At 38.3% G+C, this 17184-nt stretch overlaps 1 protein-coding gene across 6 annotated transcripts in view; it reads left to right on the forward strand.

The window, feature by feature from the left end:
* Window positions 1–17184, forward strand: part of stau1 (staufen double-stranded RNA binding protein 1) — a 46844-nt gene that overhangs the window by 13922 nt on the left and 15738 nt on the right. For 4 of the 6 annotated variants that reach the window (XM_059980589.1, XM_059980591.1, XM_059980593.1 and 1 more), the window contains exons 3-8: window positions 1577–1701; window positions 5038–5194; window positions 5491–5626; window positions 6142–6313; window positions 7698–7796; window positions 10820–11032. In XM_059980589.1, the coding sequence (XP_059836572.1) occupies window positions 1577–1701; window positions 5038–5194; window positions 5491–5626; window positions 6142–6313; window positions 7698–7796; window positions 10820–11032 (902 nt within the window). The remainder of the gene's footprint in view (window positions 1–1576; window positions 1702–5037; window positions 5195–5490; window positions 5627–6141; window positions 6314–7697; window positions 7797–10819; window positions 11033–17184) is intronic. The other 2 variants (XM_059980592.1, XM_059980594.1) reach the window with 2 other exon arrangements.

Raw genomic sequence — 17184 nt, forward strand, 5'->3', positions numbered from 1 at the left:
TGAAGCTCTCCTTTTAACCGAACGCTGTTGACTTGCTAGAAACCTCCTCAATGTGCGCTGCTCCTGCTGCTGATTGAGCCGCTGGAACATCGGCGTGGAACTCGGTATGGTCTTCAACTGTAGAGTTTTCCTTTGATCTCTCTCATTAACAGGGTGTTTTCATCCACAGAACTGCTGCTCGCAGGATGTTTTTAATTTTCCACATCATTTTCTGTAAGCACTAGAGACCGTTTTGCATGAAAATCCCAGAAGATCAGCAGTTTCTGAGATACTCAAACCATCCCATTTGGCACCAAAAATCTTTCCATGGCCAAAGTCACTTGGATCACATTTCTTCCCCATTCTGATGTTTGGTCTGAACTACTGACTCTTGACTATATCTGCATGCTTTTATATGTTGAGTTGCTGCTACATGATTGCCTGATTAGGTATTTGCATTAACAAGCAGATAAACAGATATACCTAATAAAGTGTCCACTGAGTGTATGTACAGAAATGGTTTCAGGAATGGGATTGAAGGGAGGAAGAAAGAAGCTGATTTACAGTGGTATGCTGAATATTTGTGGGAGGGCTATTCTGTGCAGGTCATTTTGCTAATCGGATTGAACCAGAGTAGTTATTATTAATTATGACTTATTAAGATTTTTTTTAAATTGATTAGTCCAGGGGATATGTTGGGGAGGATTCAGTACTTCAAAATCCATTGTCCCTGGCAGTGAAAATCAGTGTGTGTTACAGGGGATTCTGGTTAATTGTTGCACACTGGAACCAATACACTTCGATTATTTAAAAAAAAGCAAACTATCATTAAACTGATTAACAAATTATGTATTTAAATGAAATACAGAATAAATTGGAACACTACCAAAACTACTACAGTACTTTAAGGCTGTACTAGTCCCTAATAGTTATCGACAGAAGAATTCATTCAATGTATTCTGTGTTCTTTTGATTGACTGTAGATGAGCAAAATCAGCGCAGTCACCAAGTGCAGATATTGGATTGCTTCAAACTGTGCTTTCAATGATTGCATCCTCCAAATATTCATGAACTGCAGCATTCAAGATGATTTATTGGTACCTTCAAATTCTTTGTAGTTCCTAATTTGTTGACCCAGTGAAATCTTTTCATTTTCATACCTGGCCATTTCTGACATCTCAAAGCCTGAATGCTTGAAATCGCAATGAGAAAAACATTCTGAATTATCCTACTGTTTATTGCTCAGTGACATAAATACCTGCTTCTTGAATATAAACTCGCAAGTGACGCTATTTTGAAACTTCGTTCTAAGCACAACGTAGCGTCTTAATGGCCACGCAACGCGCATGTGACGGATGCAAGTTAGAAACTCTTCAGCAACAGTCTCCTGCTCTAGTTAAGCAGTAATGTCCCAAATAAATGAAGGCTATTTTCTTGATTGGGTTTTGTTCTTTAAGAGTTGTCCCAAATAAGTGGCTGCCCCAATTAACAGATGGCCCAATGAACTGTAATCAATTGTATTATGGTTTCTTGTTTAAGGCTAATTTTAGTAATGAAGCAAAAGCAACTATATTGACTGATGCAACTTATTTTTCAGTTCCTTCAAACATGGCAAACCCCAAAGAGAAAACCCCTATGTGTCTTGTGAATGAGTTAGCCCGTTTCAACAAGATTCAACCAGAGTACAAACTTTTAAATGAACTTGGTCCAGCTCATGCCAAGGTAAATATGAACCATTTAATTGATGTTAGGCAACTTTCTACTTTCATTGGAATCTTCCCAAGTTTTGAATAGTTTATTTCTTATCCGTGTGTCTTCTGGAAGCTTTACGATGCTGGTGAAATTCCTTCTGAAAGTTTGAGAAGAGCAATGTAAAAGCTTTATGGCAATAATTAAGAATTTTCTTTTGTTTATTTGCCTCCATTATTTTTATTCAAATGTAATCTCTGTCCAGTTATTAGGGTATAAGTGTGCTTTTCCATTTTAAGACTTAATGTAATGACACATTGGAAATTGTCCTTCCCAAGTTTTAATGATTTAGTGCATGTCCTTGAACATCTAAATGAACAAGTATATTTTTATTGCTAGGTGAGGTTGAATGAAATACAACTTTGCGGTAGAAAGACCTTGTTGATGAGAGAAGCAGTTTTCAAATAGAGCTAGGTTATTAATTTCTATGTGAATTGTAGTTGATGTGGAAGTGACAGGTCTGTCCAAATTTTTGGTTACGGTAATGAAATTCATCATGTTTACATCAAGTTTCCACTTAATTTAGGAATGTCGATTATTATACCGGAGGATTCTATTTGGAGTTCAAACATAGATTGCACAGCCTTCACTTCCCTCTTTAGAATTTGCATTGCTCTTGAAACCACAGTTGCTTTTTCTACAGGCATTGGACAGTGATTTTTCATATCTGGAGTGGAATAGGCCTGAAACTCTTGGAGGTTCACAGCACTGGTGTTGTTGGCTGAGACCTTTTGGTTCCCATATGTAGTTGTACCTTTTAATTCTAGGAATTAATTAAAAACGATGGTTGTTGACTGCATGACTGCACTATTACAATGAATGTTTGTGGTAGGGGTAGTGTGGAACACGTGTATGGCTCACTGTAACACTAACTGGTGGGGTGGAAGGAATGGCAAAGGCTGAGGTTAACAGAAACTAAATTGTATATTAAGTTTTTCCCACTTGACTTCCTTGGTGGAAAAGGATTGGGAGTTTGTGAAGGACATAAACAAGAAAGTGTAAAATTAGTTCTTCTGGTATATACACCTCAGCACTATCCCACAAAAATTCCATTGTTATCTTACAGAATATTAATTTTCATGTTTTAAGTTAAATGTTTGTACTTGGCCAGATTGTTTTTATGTCCTTTTCATTAATTTATCCTGTTGGATATATTAAGCTTATTCCCAAACATGGGTTTGTTGTAAATTAGTAGTTTGATACTGATTGTAATTTTTGGGTGATGAATCTTTTGGCTAGATCTCCAATCCATAAGAACATGTAATGATTTTGTAAAATAATTCATTGTCTCACTTTTCAAATGACAACAGAAGGGTTAAGTTGTAAATACTAATACACTTCTATATCTAGATGGCGAGATTACTCAGCTCTGCAAGCCAGGATGGACCTTATTTAATTCAGAATCAGGTTTAATATCACTGGCATATGTTGGGAAATTTGTTTACTTAGTGGCAGCAGTACAGTGCAATGCATGATAAATATAGAAAAAAATGGAATTACTGTAATGTGTGTGTACAATAGTTAAAACAAGTAGTGCAAAAACAAATAAAAGTATTGAGGCTGTGCTCATGGATTCAATGTCCATTTAGAAATTGGATGGCAGAGAGGAAGAAGCTGTTCCTGATGAATCGTTGAGTGTGCTCCTTCCAGCTTCTGTTTCTCCTTCCTGATGATAAAAATGAGAAGACAGCATGTTCTGGGTGGTGGGGGTCCTTAATAATGAACACCACCTTCCTGAGGCACCACTCCTTGAAGATGTCGTGGATGCTACAGAGGCCAGTACCCATGATGGGACTGATAATTTTACAGCTTCTTGCAACTGTGATTCTATGCTGTACTTCCACTCCTCCATACCACTTGGTGATGCAGCCAGTCAGAATGCTTTCCATGGTATATCTGTAGAAGTTTTCAAGTGCTTTAGGTGACAAACCAAATCTCCTCAAATTGCTAATGAAATATAGCTGCTGTCTTGCCATCTTTATAGCTGCATCAATATGTTATGACCAGGTTAGGTCCTTGGAGATATTGACATCCAGCAACTTCAAATAATACACTGCAGATGCTGGGGTCCTGATGAAGGGTCTCGGCCTGAAACATTTACTGCTCGTTTCCGCAGATGCTGCCCGACCTACTGAGTTCCTCCAGCGTGTTGTGTGTGTTACTTCAAATTGCTTGCTCTCTCCATTTCTGAACTCTGTATGAGTATTGTTTGTGTTTCCTCATCTTACCCTTTCTGAAGTCCACAATTGGCTCTTTGGTCTTACTAACATCGAGTGCAATGTTGTTGCTACGACACCACTCAACTAGCTGGTATATCGTGCTCCTATATGCCCTCTTGTCACCATCTGAGATTCTGCCAGCATAGATGTCATTTGAGCAATGCCTAGACACACAATCATATATGTTGAGGCCTGATTTAATTCCAAGTCTCTTCTAAGTTAACTGACAAAGCTACATAGAAAGAGCTTTTTCTACCTTTTCCTACCCGCTGTTCTTTCCATAAAAGTGCAGGTGCATATATCACTTGCAGGCAAGTGCAAGTTGCTACTCTGTTAAAAGTCAGTTGATGCTAACTGCTTGCCTTTAAATGGCTAAACTGCGATTAGCCATGGTCTTGGACCTCATGAATGAGTCTGTTAGAGAAGGAATCCTTGGTTTCTGGAAAAGGGAGGGAAAAAAAAGATATTTAGAGAATGTTTCTGTGAATTTCAAGACATTTTATGTTGATAAATATAATCCAATTGTTACACACACAATATTTGTTCAGCTTCTATATCAGTTGCTATTTCTTAAATATTGCAAAGCACATTTTGTCTTAATGGCAATAGTTTATTGGTAATGTGGTTAACAATATTTCAGGAATAAATTGCCAAATTGTATTTTTAAGGAAGTATAACTATGCATATATGTAGATTTTTTTAAAGCTAAATCAGCATACAAAATCAAACATGAGGGTATCTACAGATGCAGGAAATTCAGGCAACACACACAAAATGCTGGTGGAACGCAGCAGGCCAGGCAGCATCTATAGGAAGAAGCACTGTCGACGTTTTGGGCCGAGACCCTTCATCAGGACCTGGTCTCGGCCTGAAACGTTGACAGTGCTTCTTCCTATAGATGCTGCCTGGCTAGCATCTTGTGTGTGTTGTCAGCATACAAAATGTAATTTTTAATGCATATAGGGTTTTATTGATTATTTTTAACTGCTTTCCATATGTAAACTAGAGGCAATCATTGTATCAAAGTAAATTAAACTTGGAAACTATTGTTTGCACTAAATTTTAAAATTTATTAAAAAATTTATTGCAGGTTTTTACAGTGCAGCTGACTCTTGGTGACCAGCAATGGGAAGCTGAAGGAAGCAGCATTAAAAAGGCTCAGCATGCAGCAGCCGCAAAGGCCTTGGTGGAAACCAGTCTCCCAAAGCCACCACCTCGACCCCCACGTAATGATTCAAAAAATCCTGGTAAAAATTAGTTTTAGTAGAAGCAACATTGATTGCTATTTGTCAAGCACTTGACAATAGTGAAAGCTAAAACCTATACAGTAGCATCTTGTACTGTTGAAAGTAGAGGTACAAGGATCTTGAGTTTTGCGGAGGATAGGAAGAAAGAGTATAATGGTCAATGTTTGGTAACTTTCACAATTTTTTTAAACTACTTATTACAGATCTTAAACCAAACATGTTACAGTAAGTTAAATAGTATATGTAAAATTTAATGTGTAAATGTAGAATTGAGCAAATCTTGTACGCATTTTCAGACAGTGTTACTCCAACAGTAGAGTTGAATGCCTTGTGTATGAAAATGGGAAAGAAACCGACCTACAGACCAATTGATCCTTATCCTGGATTAAGGCCAAGCTACAGCATACTGAGAAATAATGCTTACCCTCAAAGGTAACTATCAATTTACTGTTCACTTTTATTTATCTCAGCTATTAATGAGTGCAAGAAATTAAGATGATGTTCATTTTCGGAGAATATTTTGGGATGTCATCCCAGCTGATGAGGACAGTAGCTCTAGATTTTTTTCTTCATGGTTCAGAACTTCTCAGGCTGTGAAGGAATAGTGATAGATTTGAAGTTTTGACAATGATATCAGTAATCATGTGGAGCATATAAACTGTCTCAAGGGCTTTTCTACTAGCTCAATGATTTTAAACCAAGTAATACTGACTAAATATTTGTGTCCAGTTCCTGTTGTGTGCTGTTCTCAGTTCAGATTCATTTCGGAACTACATTTGATTGTGGTGAAATATTAACTCCTCATTGACTTCTATCAGAAAGTGCTCAGGCTCTGCTGAAAGTTCTGATTTTTCTGGATAGTCAGCTGTGTAATCAGGAATCCTACGAATGAATAGGTCATGTCTCTTATGAAATTGTCATGAATGGTCTGTGTTTTTCTCCCCAAGATATTTTTATCCTTTCCCTCCTGTTGGACCAGTCACTTACCAAGTTGAACTAGTAATCGGAAACCAACAGTTCCAAGGAAAAGGAAGGTCCAGGCAGGCTGCTAAACATGATGCAGCTGCTAAAGCGCTCAAAGCTTTGCAAAATGAAACCCTGCCATCCAAATTACCAACCGTGAGTACTAGCATTTTTGTTAGTTGTTTGGCTCTAGTTCAGAAATTGTGTATTATTGCACAGTGCACTTATCAATCCTGCAGTATGTACATTCCACCAGATAGAAAGAAGCTTGTTTATAGTCCAACTAGTTTATTATTTTTGTATCCAATTCCATCTTGCACCGAGTGTCTAACTCTTCGTTCTCTCCCAATGGTACCCACTGTTTCTCAATCAGTATTTTGGTCTGTTTCATTTGAACAGTTTGCTCTCTTTCAGCAACTGTTAATTCCAGGTATTTACCTGGTTGGCCTTTAATTCTCCAATATCTGTAACTGTTTTGGTTTGTTCAGAGCTCAGCCTAGAACAAAACAGTTCCTAGTAATACCTTTGCTTTTGTTTTGTTGACATCCGTAGCTATCTTCCACAGTGCCTCCATTTTATTTGTCTTATTTTTCCTTTACTTGATATCTTAACTTCGCCCGTCACCTTCCTGGAAGGGCTAACAGCAATATGGAATATATGTACATAGTCAAAAAAAAAATGGAGAACCAGTTTAGAGGATGACTATCTTACCTGAGCAGAAACCATGAAGTGTGCATGTGCTCTTTAGTTGAATTGCTGGCAATCTGTGGAGTTAAAAATTCTGAAATCCTAAAACCCAAGCATAATAATCTATGACGATACGGTATTGTGAGGGTGGCAGCCAATTGCCGATTGAACTATTAAACAGAGGTTTTGTCTGTATTCACAAGTGTATGTAATAGATTTAGGCCAGGCAGAGAGAATTGTCTCTTGTGTCCTTGTTGTCCTCCCAATATTACAAAAAAAATTGTCTTCAGTAGTCCTTCATTACAATAATCGCTGCAGTTAAGCTATTTCATCAGCTGTGAGCTGGTACGATGGCAGTGGTGCTACAGCACATCTCCAGAAACTTAGATTTGATCCTCATTCAGGGTACTATCTAGGTGAAATTTGCACATTTTCCCTCTGACCATATATTTCTTTTGTACCAACGCCATCCTAGCCAGTAGGTATTTGGTTACTGTAAATTACTCTTGGTTTTGCATGTGGCAGGCTAATCAAATGTGAGAGTGGAGCTGATGGGAATGTAGGAATTGTAGGGCACAAGAAAATTAATGGGGGAAAAGAGCTTGTCTCATTAAGCCAAACGACTGCCTGCTATTTTGGAGGAAAATAAATTACTTTGTGCTTTGAGTTGTTCAGAAAGTGATCTGAAATGCACTTTATATGCAAATATATTTTATTCTCGATGCAAGTACTTTAAATTTAAACCTTACAAGATTTTGTTTTCAATGTAATTACCTATTAATGTTGAACTTTAGAGTGGTTCAGTTTTAATGATTATTATGGAATTTCATACTGGTAACCTGTTGCTCTGCAGATTAATGGCAAAGAAACAGATGATGATGATCTCAATAAATCTGAAATAAGCCAAGTTTTTGAGATTGCATTGAAAAGAAATATGCCTGTCAACTTTGAAGTAAGTTTTCAATGTGTCTTTAATTTGCATAAGAGTTAAATTATTAATAGATCTTGTATAATAATTTTGACATCTTGGAATACTAAATATATTTGTTTGAATAATCCAAATTTCCTTACAAATATTATTACTGAGCAGTAGATTAATCTACTGATTTCATAAGTTATTTATTACATGAGGCACACATTCATTGGAACTACTTTTGGTGCTAGTGATGTAACTTCATATGTGCAGTCCATGAAATTTTTGTTTGGCTCTTGGGCTTTCTCAGTTGTTTTTAAGTTTACCTCATTTGAAACTTTTAAACAAGATGAAAAGTAATAAGAATTTGAAATGACATAATACAGAAACTTCAAATTTTAATTGATTTTGATTCTTTTACTCATTTGCTCAGCAATACTTACTCATTGAACTTTGGCTTTTTTAATACTGATCAACAGAAAAAGACTCTTGTGTCAAAGTGAAAACAGATCGCTACAAAGTGATCTAAATTAATTACAAATATAAAACACAAAATAATTGATTGCATAAATATTCACCCCTTTTAATATCACATCAAATCATCACTGGTGCAGTCAACTGGTTTTGGAAGTCACATAGTTAGTTAGATAGAGACCATCTCCAAATGGAGAGTCAGTGTTTTGATTGCTGTAGTAAAGATACAGCAATCGAAATTCCACATGCATATGGAAGGTCAATCCGCTGGTGAGTCAGTATCCTGGCAAAAATTACACCATGAAGGCAAGAGAATACTGCACGCAACTCTGCAATAATGTTATTGAAAAGCTTAAGTCGGCAGATGGATACTAGAAAATTCCCAAGTCACTGAATATCCCTTGGAGTACAGTTAAGTGAATCATCAAGAAATGGAAAGAAAATAACAGCTGTAAATCTGCCTAGAGCAGGACATCCTCAAAAACTGAGTGACTGCAAGAAGGGGACTAGTGAGGGAAGCCATCAAAAGACCTGTGACAGCTCTGGAGGAGTTATGAGGTTCAGTGGCTGAGATAGGAGATTCTGTGCATACAACAATTGTTGCCCATGTGCTTCACCAGTCACAGCTTTATGGGAGAGTGGCAAAGAGAAAGTTGCTGTTGGGGGGGGGGGGGGCCTCATCCAAAGTCTCAGCTGTAGTTTGCCAAAAAGGCATGTGGGAGAATGAAGTCAGCTGGAAAAAGGTTCTATGGTCCAATGAAACAAAAATCAAGTATTTTAGCCATCAGCCTAAAGGCTGTGTTTGACGTAAGTCAGACATCGCACATCATCAAAAGTACATCCCTACTGTGAAGCATGATGGTGGCTTCATCAAGCTGTGTGAATGCTTCACTGTAGCAGGCTCTGGAAGGCTTATGAGGGTAGAGGGTAAAATGAATCTAGCAAATACAGAGAAATCCTAGAGGTAAACTTGATGTAGTCTGCAAGAGAACTGCAACTTGGAAGGAAGAAGATTTGTTTTCCAGCAAGACAGTGACCCCAAGCATAAAACTTAAGCTACGTAGGATTGGCTTAAAAAAAAACAAAGTTAATGTCCTGGAGTGGCCAAGTCAGAGTCCAGTCTTCAATCCAATTGGCTGGACTTGAAAAGGGCTGTTCTCTTACAATCCCCAAGCAATCTGACAGAGCTTGAATGGTTTTGTAAAGAAGAATGGGGGAAAAATTGCAGAGTCTAGATGTGCAAAGCTGATAGACCTATCCACACAGACTCAAGGCTGTAATTGCTGCCAAAGGTGCATCTACTAAACTTTGATCTGAAGGAGTGAGTAATTATACAATCAATTATTTTGCTTCATAATTGTAATAAATTAAGAACAAGTTGTAGAATTTTTTTTAACTTTGATATAGAAGTCTTTTCTGTTGATCAGTGTTAAAATATTTGGAATAAATCTATTGGGATCCAATGTTGTAAAACAATAAAACATGAAAACTGCCAAGTGGGGTGAATATTTTCTATAGGCACTGTATACAATGTCCTCAATTTTCTAAGATGCATTAGGATCTCCAGTCAGATCACACACAGTAGTTTCTTTGCTTTCTATGTTTTGTCTGAAAGGTGTTCTGAAATAACTTACAAAAACTGGAGAGGAATGTTAATTCATTGAATGAATTTTAACTGATAGTGTTTCTTGCAAAGAATCAAAAGCATCTGTATATAAGAGTTTTGATTACACATCTGGCTTTTATCATTTTCTGGAAATGAATTTCATAGAAGAAAGAGGCATTCAGTTTGTGGGTTCATTTTCTTAATCTTCAGTTCTTTGTTGTCCAATTGAGTGTGTGTTAATGATTCATACCAGGTGAGACCAGTTGTTATGGAATGATGAAAAGTTTTTCTTTGCTTTAGTTGTTCTCAACATGGAGCTATTTGAAAATGATTTGTCCCACTAAGAAAGTTGTAGGATGTTTGCAGAAGAACGTTGAAGGCACCTTTCCCTTGGGCATGTAAAATTGGACCAGGTACACTGAATGATGCATAACTATGTGGCAGTATGGGAGAATGGTGCTGTTGGAGATATAGCAGCAGTGCTGAGAGGAAATAGGCAGTTACAAGGAAAATGGATGTAGAAAGTAAAGATGGAAGTTGTGAGAATGGCTGTTACTTCCACCTGAAAGACACCAGAGATGTCTCGTATTCCTTCTGCTATTCTACAAAATAGCCTCTGATGTGTCCCCAAGCAATAATTCAGATACAGGTACACAAATTCACAGACCCCATGTTGTGCTGGAATATTACTGCCCCGTTAACCTTGCACCAGTGCCACTAGTTAGTAATATTCAGATTATTTCCATTTACATGCTAATTTTAAATGCTCAAATTGGATGTTTGTTGCCAAAAGGATGGATCTTGTGTACTACTTCTGCCTTTTCCTGCAGCTAAGTAGTTGTACTGTATTGAAAATCTTTTTAAGTCTTCAGAGTGAGGTATTTTATAATTGATTGCTACTGGCAAACTTGGGGAAAAAAAATAGGTTGTGTATGTAACTGGTAAATTATATGTTATCTGTTGAAGTACTTTTTTTTTGTAGGTGATAAAGGAAAGTGGTCCTCCTCACATGAAAAGTTTTGTGACTAAAGTAATGGTTGGAGAATTTTCAGCAGAAGGAGAAGGGAAAAGTAAGAAAATATCTAAGAAAGCTGCTGCAATAGCTGTTTTGGAGGAATTGAAGAAACTTCCACAGCTCCCCACTGTAGAAAAAGTGAAACCACGCATAAAAAAGAAAACTAAATCAATAGTAAAGGTGTGTATGAAAAGAAGTAATATTGGCTGTTTTAAAAATATTTTGAAGTATTAAATAGAAAATTATTTTTGAGACAACTGCAATTTTGCATTAATGGTATTCAATTTGTATCATCAATGGGACCATCAAACTGTCCAAGTGAGAACCTTACCTCACCATAATGTTTTAAGCTGTGTTTTAGATGTTGTAGAGAGTTGTATAGATAGTGTGAGATAGAGCCAGAAGTAGTCGAGGCAAGTCTTTAAAAATGTCATCTGTTAAAGTGTATGTTGAAAAATCTCTTAGAAAAGCAGGAAATTCATTGCCAATACTCCCAAAAAAAATCTTTTGCTTGAGAGATAGCTGACAAGTCTGCTGACAGCTGTGTCTTTTGAATAAATAGGCTTGGTTTGATGAGAAATACAAGAATTTGGGTAGTATTTGGTTTTCACTTGTTTTTTTTTGTGTGGCATTGCCTATAATATCCCATTTCCTTTGAATTAGTTATCTGAAAATAATTTAAATTTTCTGATGACAAGCACCAAAGGTGAATGGAAAATATATCCAATATATTGTATAGACATAATAATAACAATAAATCTAGTTATTTTAAAAGATCATACTGTTATTTGGTTTTGCTTGTGTTTTTAACAAGGCATGTTACTGGAAGTAGTCACAAAAATGTTAATATGGAGGGAAAAATATACGAGGTATTGTTTGTAGCCTTCACCCACCCCAGCCTTTAGTGCCATTTGCTATTATAATTGAACTAGACCAAATGACCATAAGACATAGAAGCAGAACCAGGCCAGTCAGCCCATCAAGTCTGCTCAACCATTCTATCACGGCTGATTCCAGATCCCACTTAACCCAATACACCTGCCTTCTCACCACATCCTTTGTTTCCCAAACAGTCAGGGAATCAATCAACTTCTGCCTTAAATATATTCATGGACCTGGCTTGCATCACAGTCTGTGGCAGAGCACTCCACAGATTCACCACTCTTTGGCTAAAAAACTCCTCCTTACCACTGTTCTAAAAGGTTGCCCCTCAATTTTGAGGCTGTTCCTCACTAGTTCTGGATACCACCCACCACAGGAAACATCTTCTCCACATCCACCCTATAAAATTCTTTCAATATTCAGTAGATCCCCACACGTTCTTCTAAATTTCAGTGAGTACAGGCTCAAAGTTGCCAAATGCTCCTCATATGTTAACCCTTTCATTCCCAGAATAATCCTCATGAGCCTCGTCTGGACTCTCTCCAATGAAAACATTTTTTTGAGATATGGGGCCCAAAACTGTTGACAATACTCCAAGTAGCTGACTAGTGTCTTGTAAAGCCTCAGCATTATCTCCTTTTATATTGTTTCCCTTGAAGTAAATGCCAACTTTGCATTTACCACCTTTACCACAGACTCAACCTGTAAATTAACTCTGGGGAGTCTTGCACAAGGACTCCTAAGTCCCTCTGTACTGCACCTCTGATGTTTGAGCTTTCTCCCTTTTTAGAATATAGTCTGCAGTATTGTTCCTTTTACCAAAGTGTATTATCATACATTTCCCAACACTGTATTCCATCTGCCACATTTTTTTTGATGTTTTTCCAATTTGTCTAAGTCCTGCTGCAATCACATTGCGTCCACTGCACTACCTACCCCTCCACCTATCTTTGTATTATCCGCAAACTTTGTCATGAAACCATCAATTCCATTATCCAAGTCATTGACAAGCAATATGAAAAGTAGTGGTCCCAATACTGACCCCTGAGGAACACTGCTAGTTACTGGCAGCCAACCAGAAAAAGCCCTCTTTATTCCCATTCGCGGTCTCCTGTCTGTCAGCCATTTCTCTATGCATGCAGATATCTTTCCTGTAATGCCATAAGATTTTATCTTGTTAATCAACCTTATCAAATGTCTTCTGTAAATCCAAGTAAATGACATCCACTGCTTCTTCTTAGTCCACCCTGATTGTTATTTCCCCAAACTCTTAACAGATTTGTCAGGTAAGATTTCATGCTGACTTTGACTTATTTTATCATCAGTCTCAAAGTACCCTGAGAAACCTCATCCTTAAATGACATTAACTTAATCCTTTAGTATCCAACTTAGGAGTGACGTTTGGGACTGAAACCTGTTATGATTAAGTTCAAACCTGGCTGGACAAAAAAAGGCCAAGGCAAATTGCACACACAATTCATATGTTTTCCCCGTTCAACAAATGCCTAGGATAGGTGCTACAGCTGTCATGGTACTGTTGAACGGAAGTCATAAAGTGGTTTTGTTATACCCAATATGTTAAGCAGAACATTTGAGCCCTGATTTAATTCTTTATTGACTGGTACCTGAATAATGGAGGATCCCTTTTTTTTTCTTTTGGTAACTCCAGAGAAATCTGTACATTTATATCTATTGGGGAAAGAAACTAGTTAACTATTTAAATAACACTTATTTCCAGGGCACTTTGTCAACAGCATACAACATAGTAATACATTTCTGGAATGGTACTGTTATAATTTTTCACAGAAAGCGTTAAAAATGGATAGATCATTATCGTGTTGGGTGATTTATAAATGTGGCACTCCAACTGTTTACAATCACAATCAGTGGTTTGGAAAGAGGGTTGAGTGTAAATAATCTAAGCTTCAACTGCATGTAAACTAGATAGCAGTGAAAACATTACAGAGACAATTCAGGGTGATGTGGGCTGGCTTAATGAAAGGTCAAAGACAGGAAACAATACAGTGTAGTAAAAAGGTGCGATTATCCACTTTGGTCAAAATTAATAAAAATGCAATTTATTTTAAATGGCACAATTGGAAATGTTTGTTAGAGGGGCTTGAATTCCGTATAAACAATTTACTGAATGTTGCAAGACTTACAGAGTCCCGGAGCCAAATGCTTGGAAGCAGTTTTTTTTAAAGTTCCTCCTCTTATCCCATCCCCATTCTATTGGTGCTCTTGCTCTGAAAGGATCTTGACATTTATCCCTGCTGGTGCTCTATCAGCAATGAAATGGTGATCTCATTACTGTGTACCTCTATTGGAGTGACCAACCTTGGCAGGCAGTGTAGTTGTTCAGTGCAGAGACTTGGGGCTGTATCCTAGCGACCTTGGCGAATACAGGATGTGGCATCAGATACTCAGTATATTCATATAGTGCAGAGATCCTGCAGTCTCTTGCTTCACTTCCTGTTGAATGTGATGGAAGTTGCTGTTACCTCATCGCCTTGAGGCCGGCTGGTGGCGTAGTGGCATCAGTGCCGGACTTCAGAGCAAAGGCTCCTAAGTTCGAATCCAGCTGGCTCCAAGATTGGTGCAAAAAGCTTGACATGACAGTGCCCCGATGACTCCACCAGGAGTTAAGGGCGCGCGCACGTGCGCACACGCACACATACCCCCACACCCCCCCACCCACACACCCCTGCACCTCCTTGTGTGGCCTTGAAGCTTCTTTCCGGCCTGGAAAATTTTCTAGGTACTAGGTCAACAGTTGGTCGTCTTACTGTCATTTGCATTTGCTCCAGCATGCATATTGCTTTGGTAGCTCAATCCACAGTCAACCATGCAAAGCTACAAATATTTTAACTATTTTGTTGCTGTGGGAATGAAGGCACAAGGCTGAGCCCTCAAATAGACTTCTGAAATAACACTGGAAAGTGTTGATTTTAACCAGGTTTCCAGCCCAGAGTGGAAATAAGCTTTATATATAAGCTATAATGAACCCTTGGACACTGAATCAGCTAGTATTATTGTAAAATATCCTGAGTGAAAAAAGAGATACAAGTAGTTATAGAATGCAATGAAAGTTTACCAGGTGAAGATTAGATGATTTTGTTAATGTATAGAATTCTTTGGTCTTGACAGGTTAGAAATGAAGTTGAAATTTTCCCTGGCTTGGGCTTGTCTAAAAATAGTTAGGGTATTTGAGACAGGTGAAAAATAATTTCAGTTAGAGGACAGTGAATCTTTGGAACTCTAAATGTGAATGGGCTTTGGAGATCTAGAAGCCCTAACAAGTTGACTTTGGATGTTGAGGGTAGGTATTAATGCAGTAAAATGGTCTGAGATAAGAGATTAAATATGCAAAGCTGAATGATACTGTGTCTGTTTCTGATGTTGCATTCCTAAGAATTAGCAATGTGCACATTTAATGGTTTCCACAAGCAGGTTTTGAAATGGTTTTTGGTTTGCGGCATTTCTATGTGAAACATCTGCAGCCTTTTTTAATGGTGTCCTATGTACTTGTTGCCAGTCAGTCTCTAAAATTGCAGAATAAGTTTGCTTCCTGCTTGTAAGATTTGCTGTTAAGAAACACAAAGTACACTGCAGATGCTGTGGTCAAATCAACACGTACAGACAAGCTGGAGGGACTCAGTAGGTTGGGCAGCATCCGTGGAAATGAGCAGTCAACGTTTTGGGCCGAGACCCTTTGTCAGGACTGAAGAAGGAGGGGGCAGGGGCCCCATAAAGAGGGTGAGAAGGAGAAGGCTGATGGCCAGGTGAAAAACCAATCACAAGGGGTGAGGGAGGGGATAAGTAGGAAAGGTGAAGAAGGAATGTAAGGGGAAATCATTATGGGTAGCAGAAGAAGGCAGAATCATGAGAGAGGTGATAAGCAGCTGGAAGAGGAGGCTGAGTGAAAGTGGGATGGGGGAAAGGAGGGGGAGGGAATTACCGGTAGTTGGAGAATTCGATGTTCATACCAAGGGGCTGAAGACTACCCAGACAGTATATGAGGTGTTGCTCCTCCAACTTGAGTTTGACCTCATCATGGCAATAGAGGAGGCCATGTATGGACATATCCGAATGGAAATGTGAGTCAGAGTTGAAATGGGTGGCAACCGGGAGATCTTGCCTGTTGTGCCGGACAGAGTGGAGGTGCTCGAAGAAGCGGTCCCCCAATCTGCGTCGGGTCTCACTGGGAGCACAGGATGCAATAGATGACCCCAGCAGACTCACAGGTGAAGTGTTGCCTCACCTGGAAGGACTGTTTTGGGCCCTGAATGGTGGTTAGAGGGGAGGTGTAGGGACAGGTGTAGTGCTTACGCTTGCAGGGATAAGTACGTGTGACACACGTCCCTCCCCACAGATCTCCCACCTGGCACTTATCCTGCATGCCTCTTCAATCCTTCTTCAGGTATTGCTAGTAATAATTTGGGCAACACTGTGAAGTGATGGGAAGGGGAAATTAATGCCATAACTGCATCTGTAAATTCCTTTATTGCATATGTATGGGGCAATATTGGCATCATAACTTAACACATTATGTATATAATTGTTATTCCTTTCAAAATACGTTTCTGGACAAGAAATATCAGAGAGCTGAGTAAATTTTAAAAATCAATTGGGCAGTTTGGGAAAGTGTTCTTGGTTTAACTGGCTGGGACCAACATCTTTTGACAAACTGGTTCTAAGCAATAGAGGTGAATAACAATTTCTAGATTTTTGTGCTTGTTGAGTACAAGCAATTCTGAAGTCACTGATCCTTTTGGTCATGGTTCACTGTTGGCCAGATTTTTTTTGTATCTGACTGCACATTAGAATGTCTGGATACCATCCACGGAGAAGGATGGTTTGAGCTTTTATTGTCAGGTTGAAAATCCCACTAGTACTTGATAGCAGGCACCGTAGTGTATCGCATACTCTTGGGTAAGGTACTTTGTATCATATCACCTGCAGGGTTGCTGTTCTAACAGCTTCAGGATTTGAAAGAAGAAATCCCATATATAATTTCTATGCATGCTCAATTGTCAAGACACTGTAATCTAAAATCTTATGCGGATGTCTGATGTACTTCATGCTCCTTGCATAGACAGTCTATATAGTAAACCCATTTAACTAATTTAATGAGAATTGTACAAAGTTTTGAACAAATGTGTAATTGTACCTCCACATTCAAATTTGGCCATTGCTTTCCAGAGGGGTGTGTGTGCGAAACTAGCAGTTAGTTATAGCCATAGTTGTACAACACATTAACAGGTCCCTCAACCCACCTCGTCCTGTGTTTTTTCTTGCCTACATTAACCCCTTTTGACTGCATTAAGTTTGTATCCTTCCATGTCTTTCCTGTTTAAATGCCTGTCTAAAGTCTCTTAAGTGTAGTGATTGTGCTGGCTCCACAACCTACTCTGGTAGTAAGTTCCAGATAATTTACCATTCAGTTTAAA

This window comes from Hypanus sabinus, chromosome 9 (assembly GCF_030144855.1).
Source record: "Hypanus sabinus isolate sHypSab1 chromosome 9, sHypSab1.hap1, whole genome shotgun sequence".
NCBI lineage: Eukaryota > Metazoa > Chordata > Chondrichthyes > Myliobatiformes > Dasyatidae > Hypanus > Hypanus sabinus.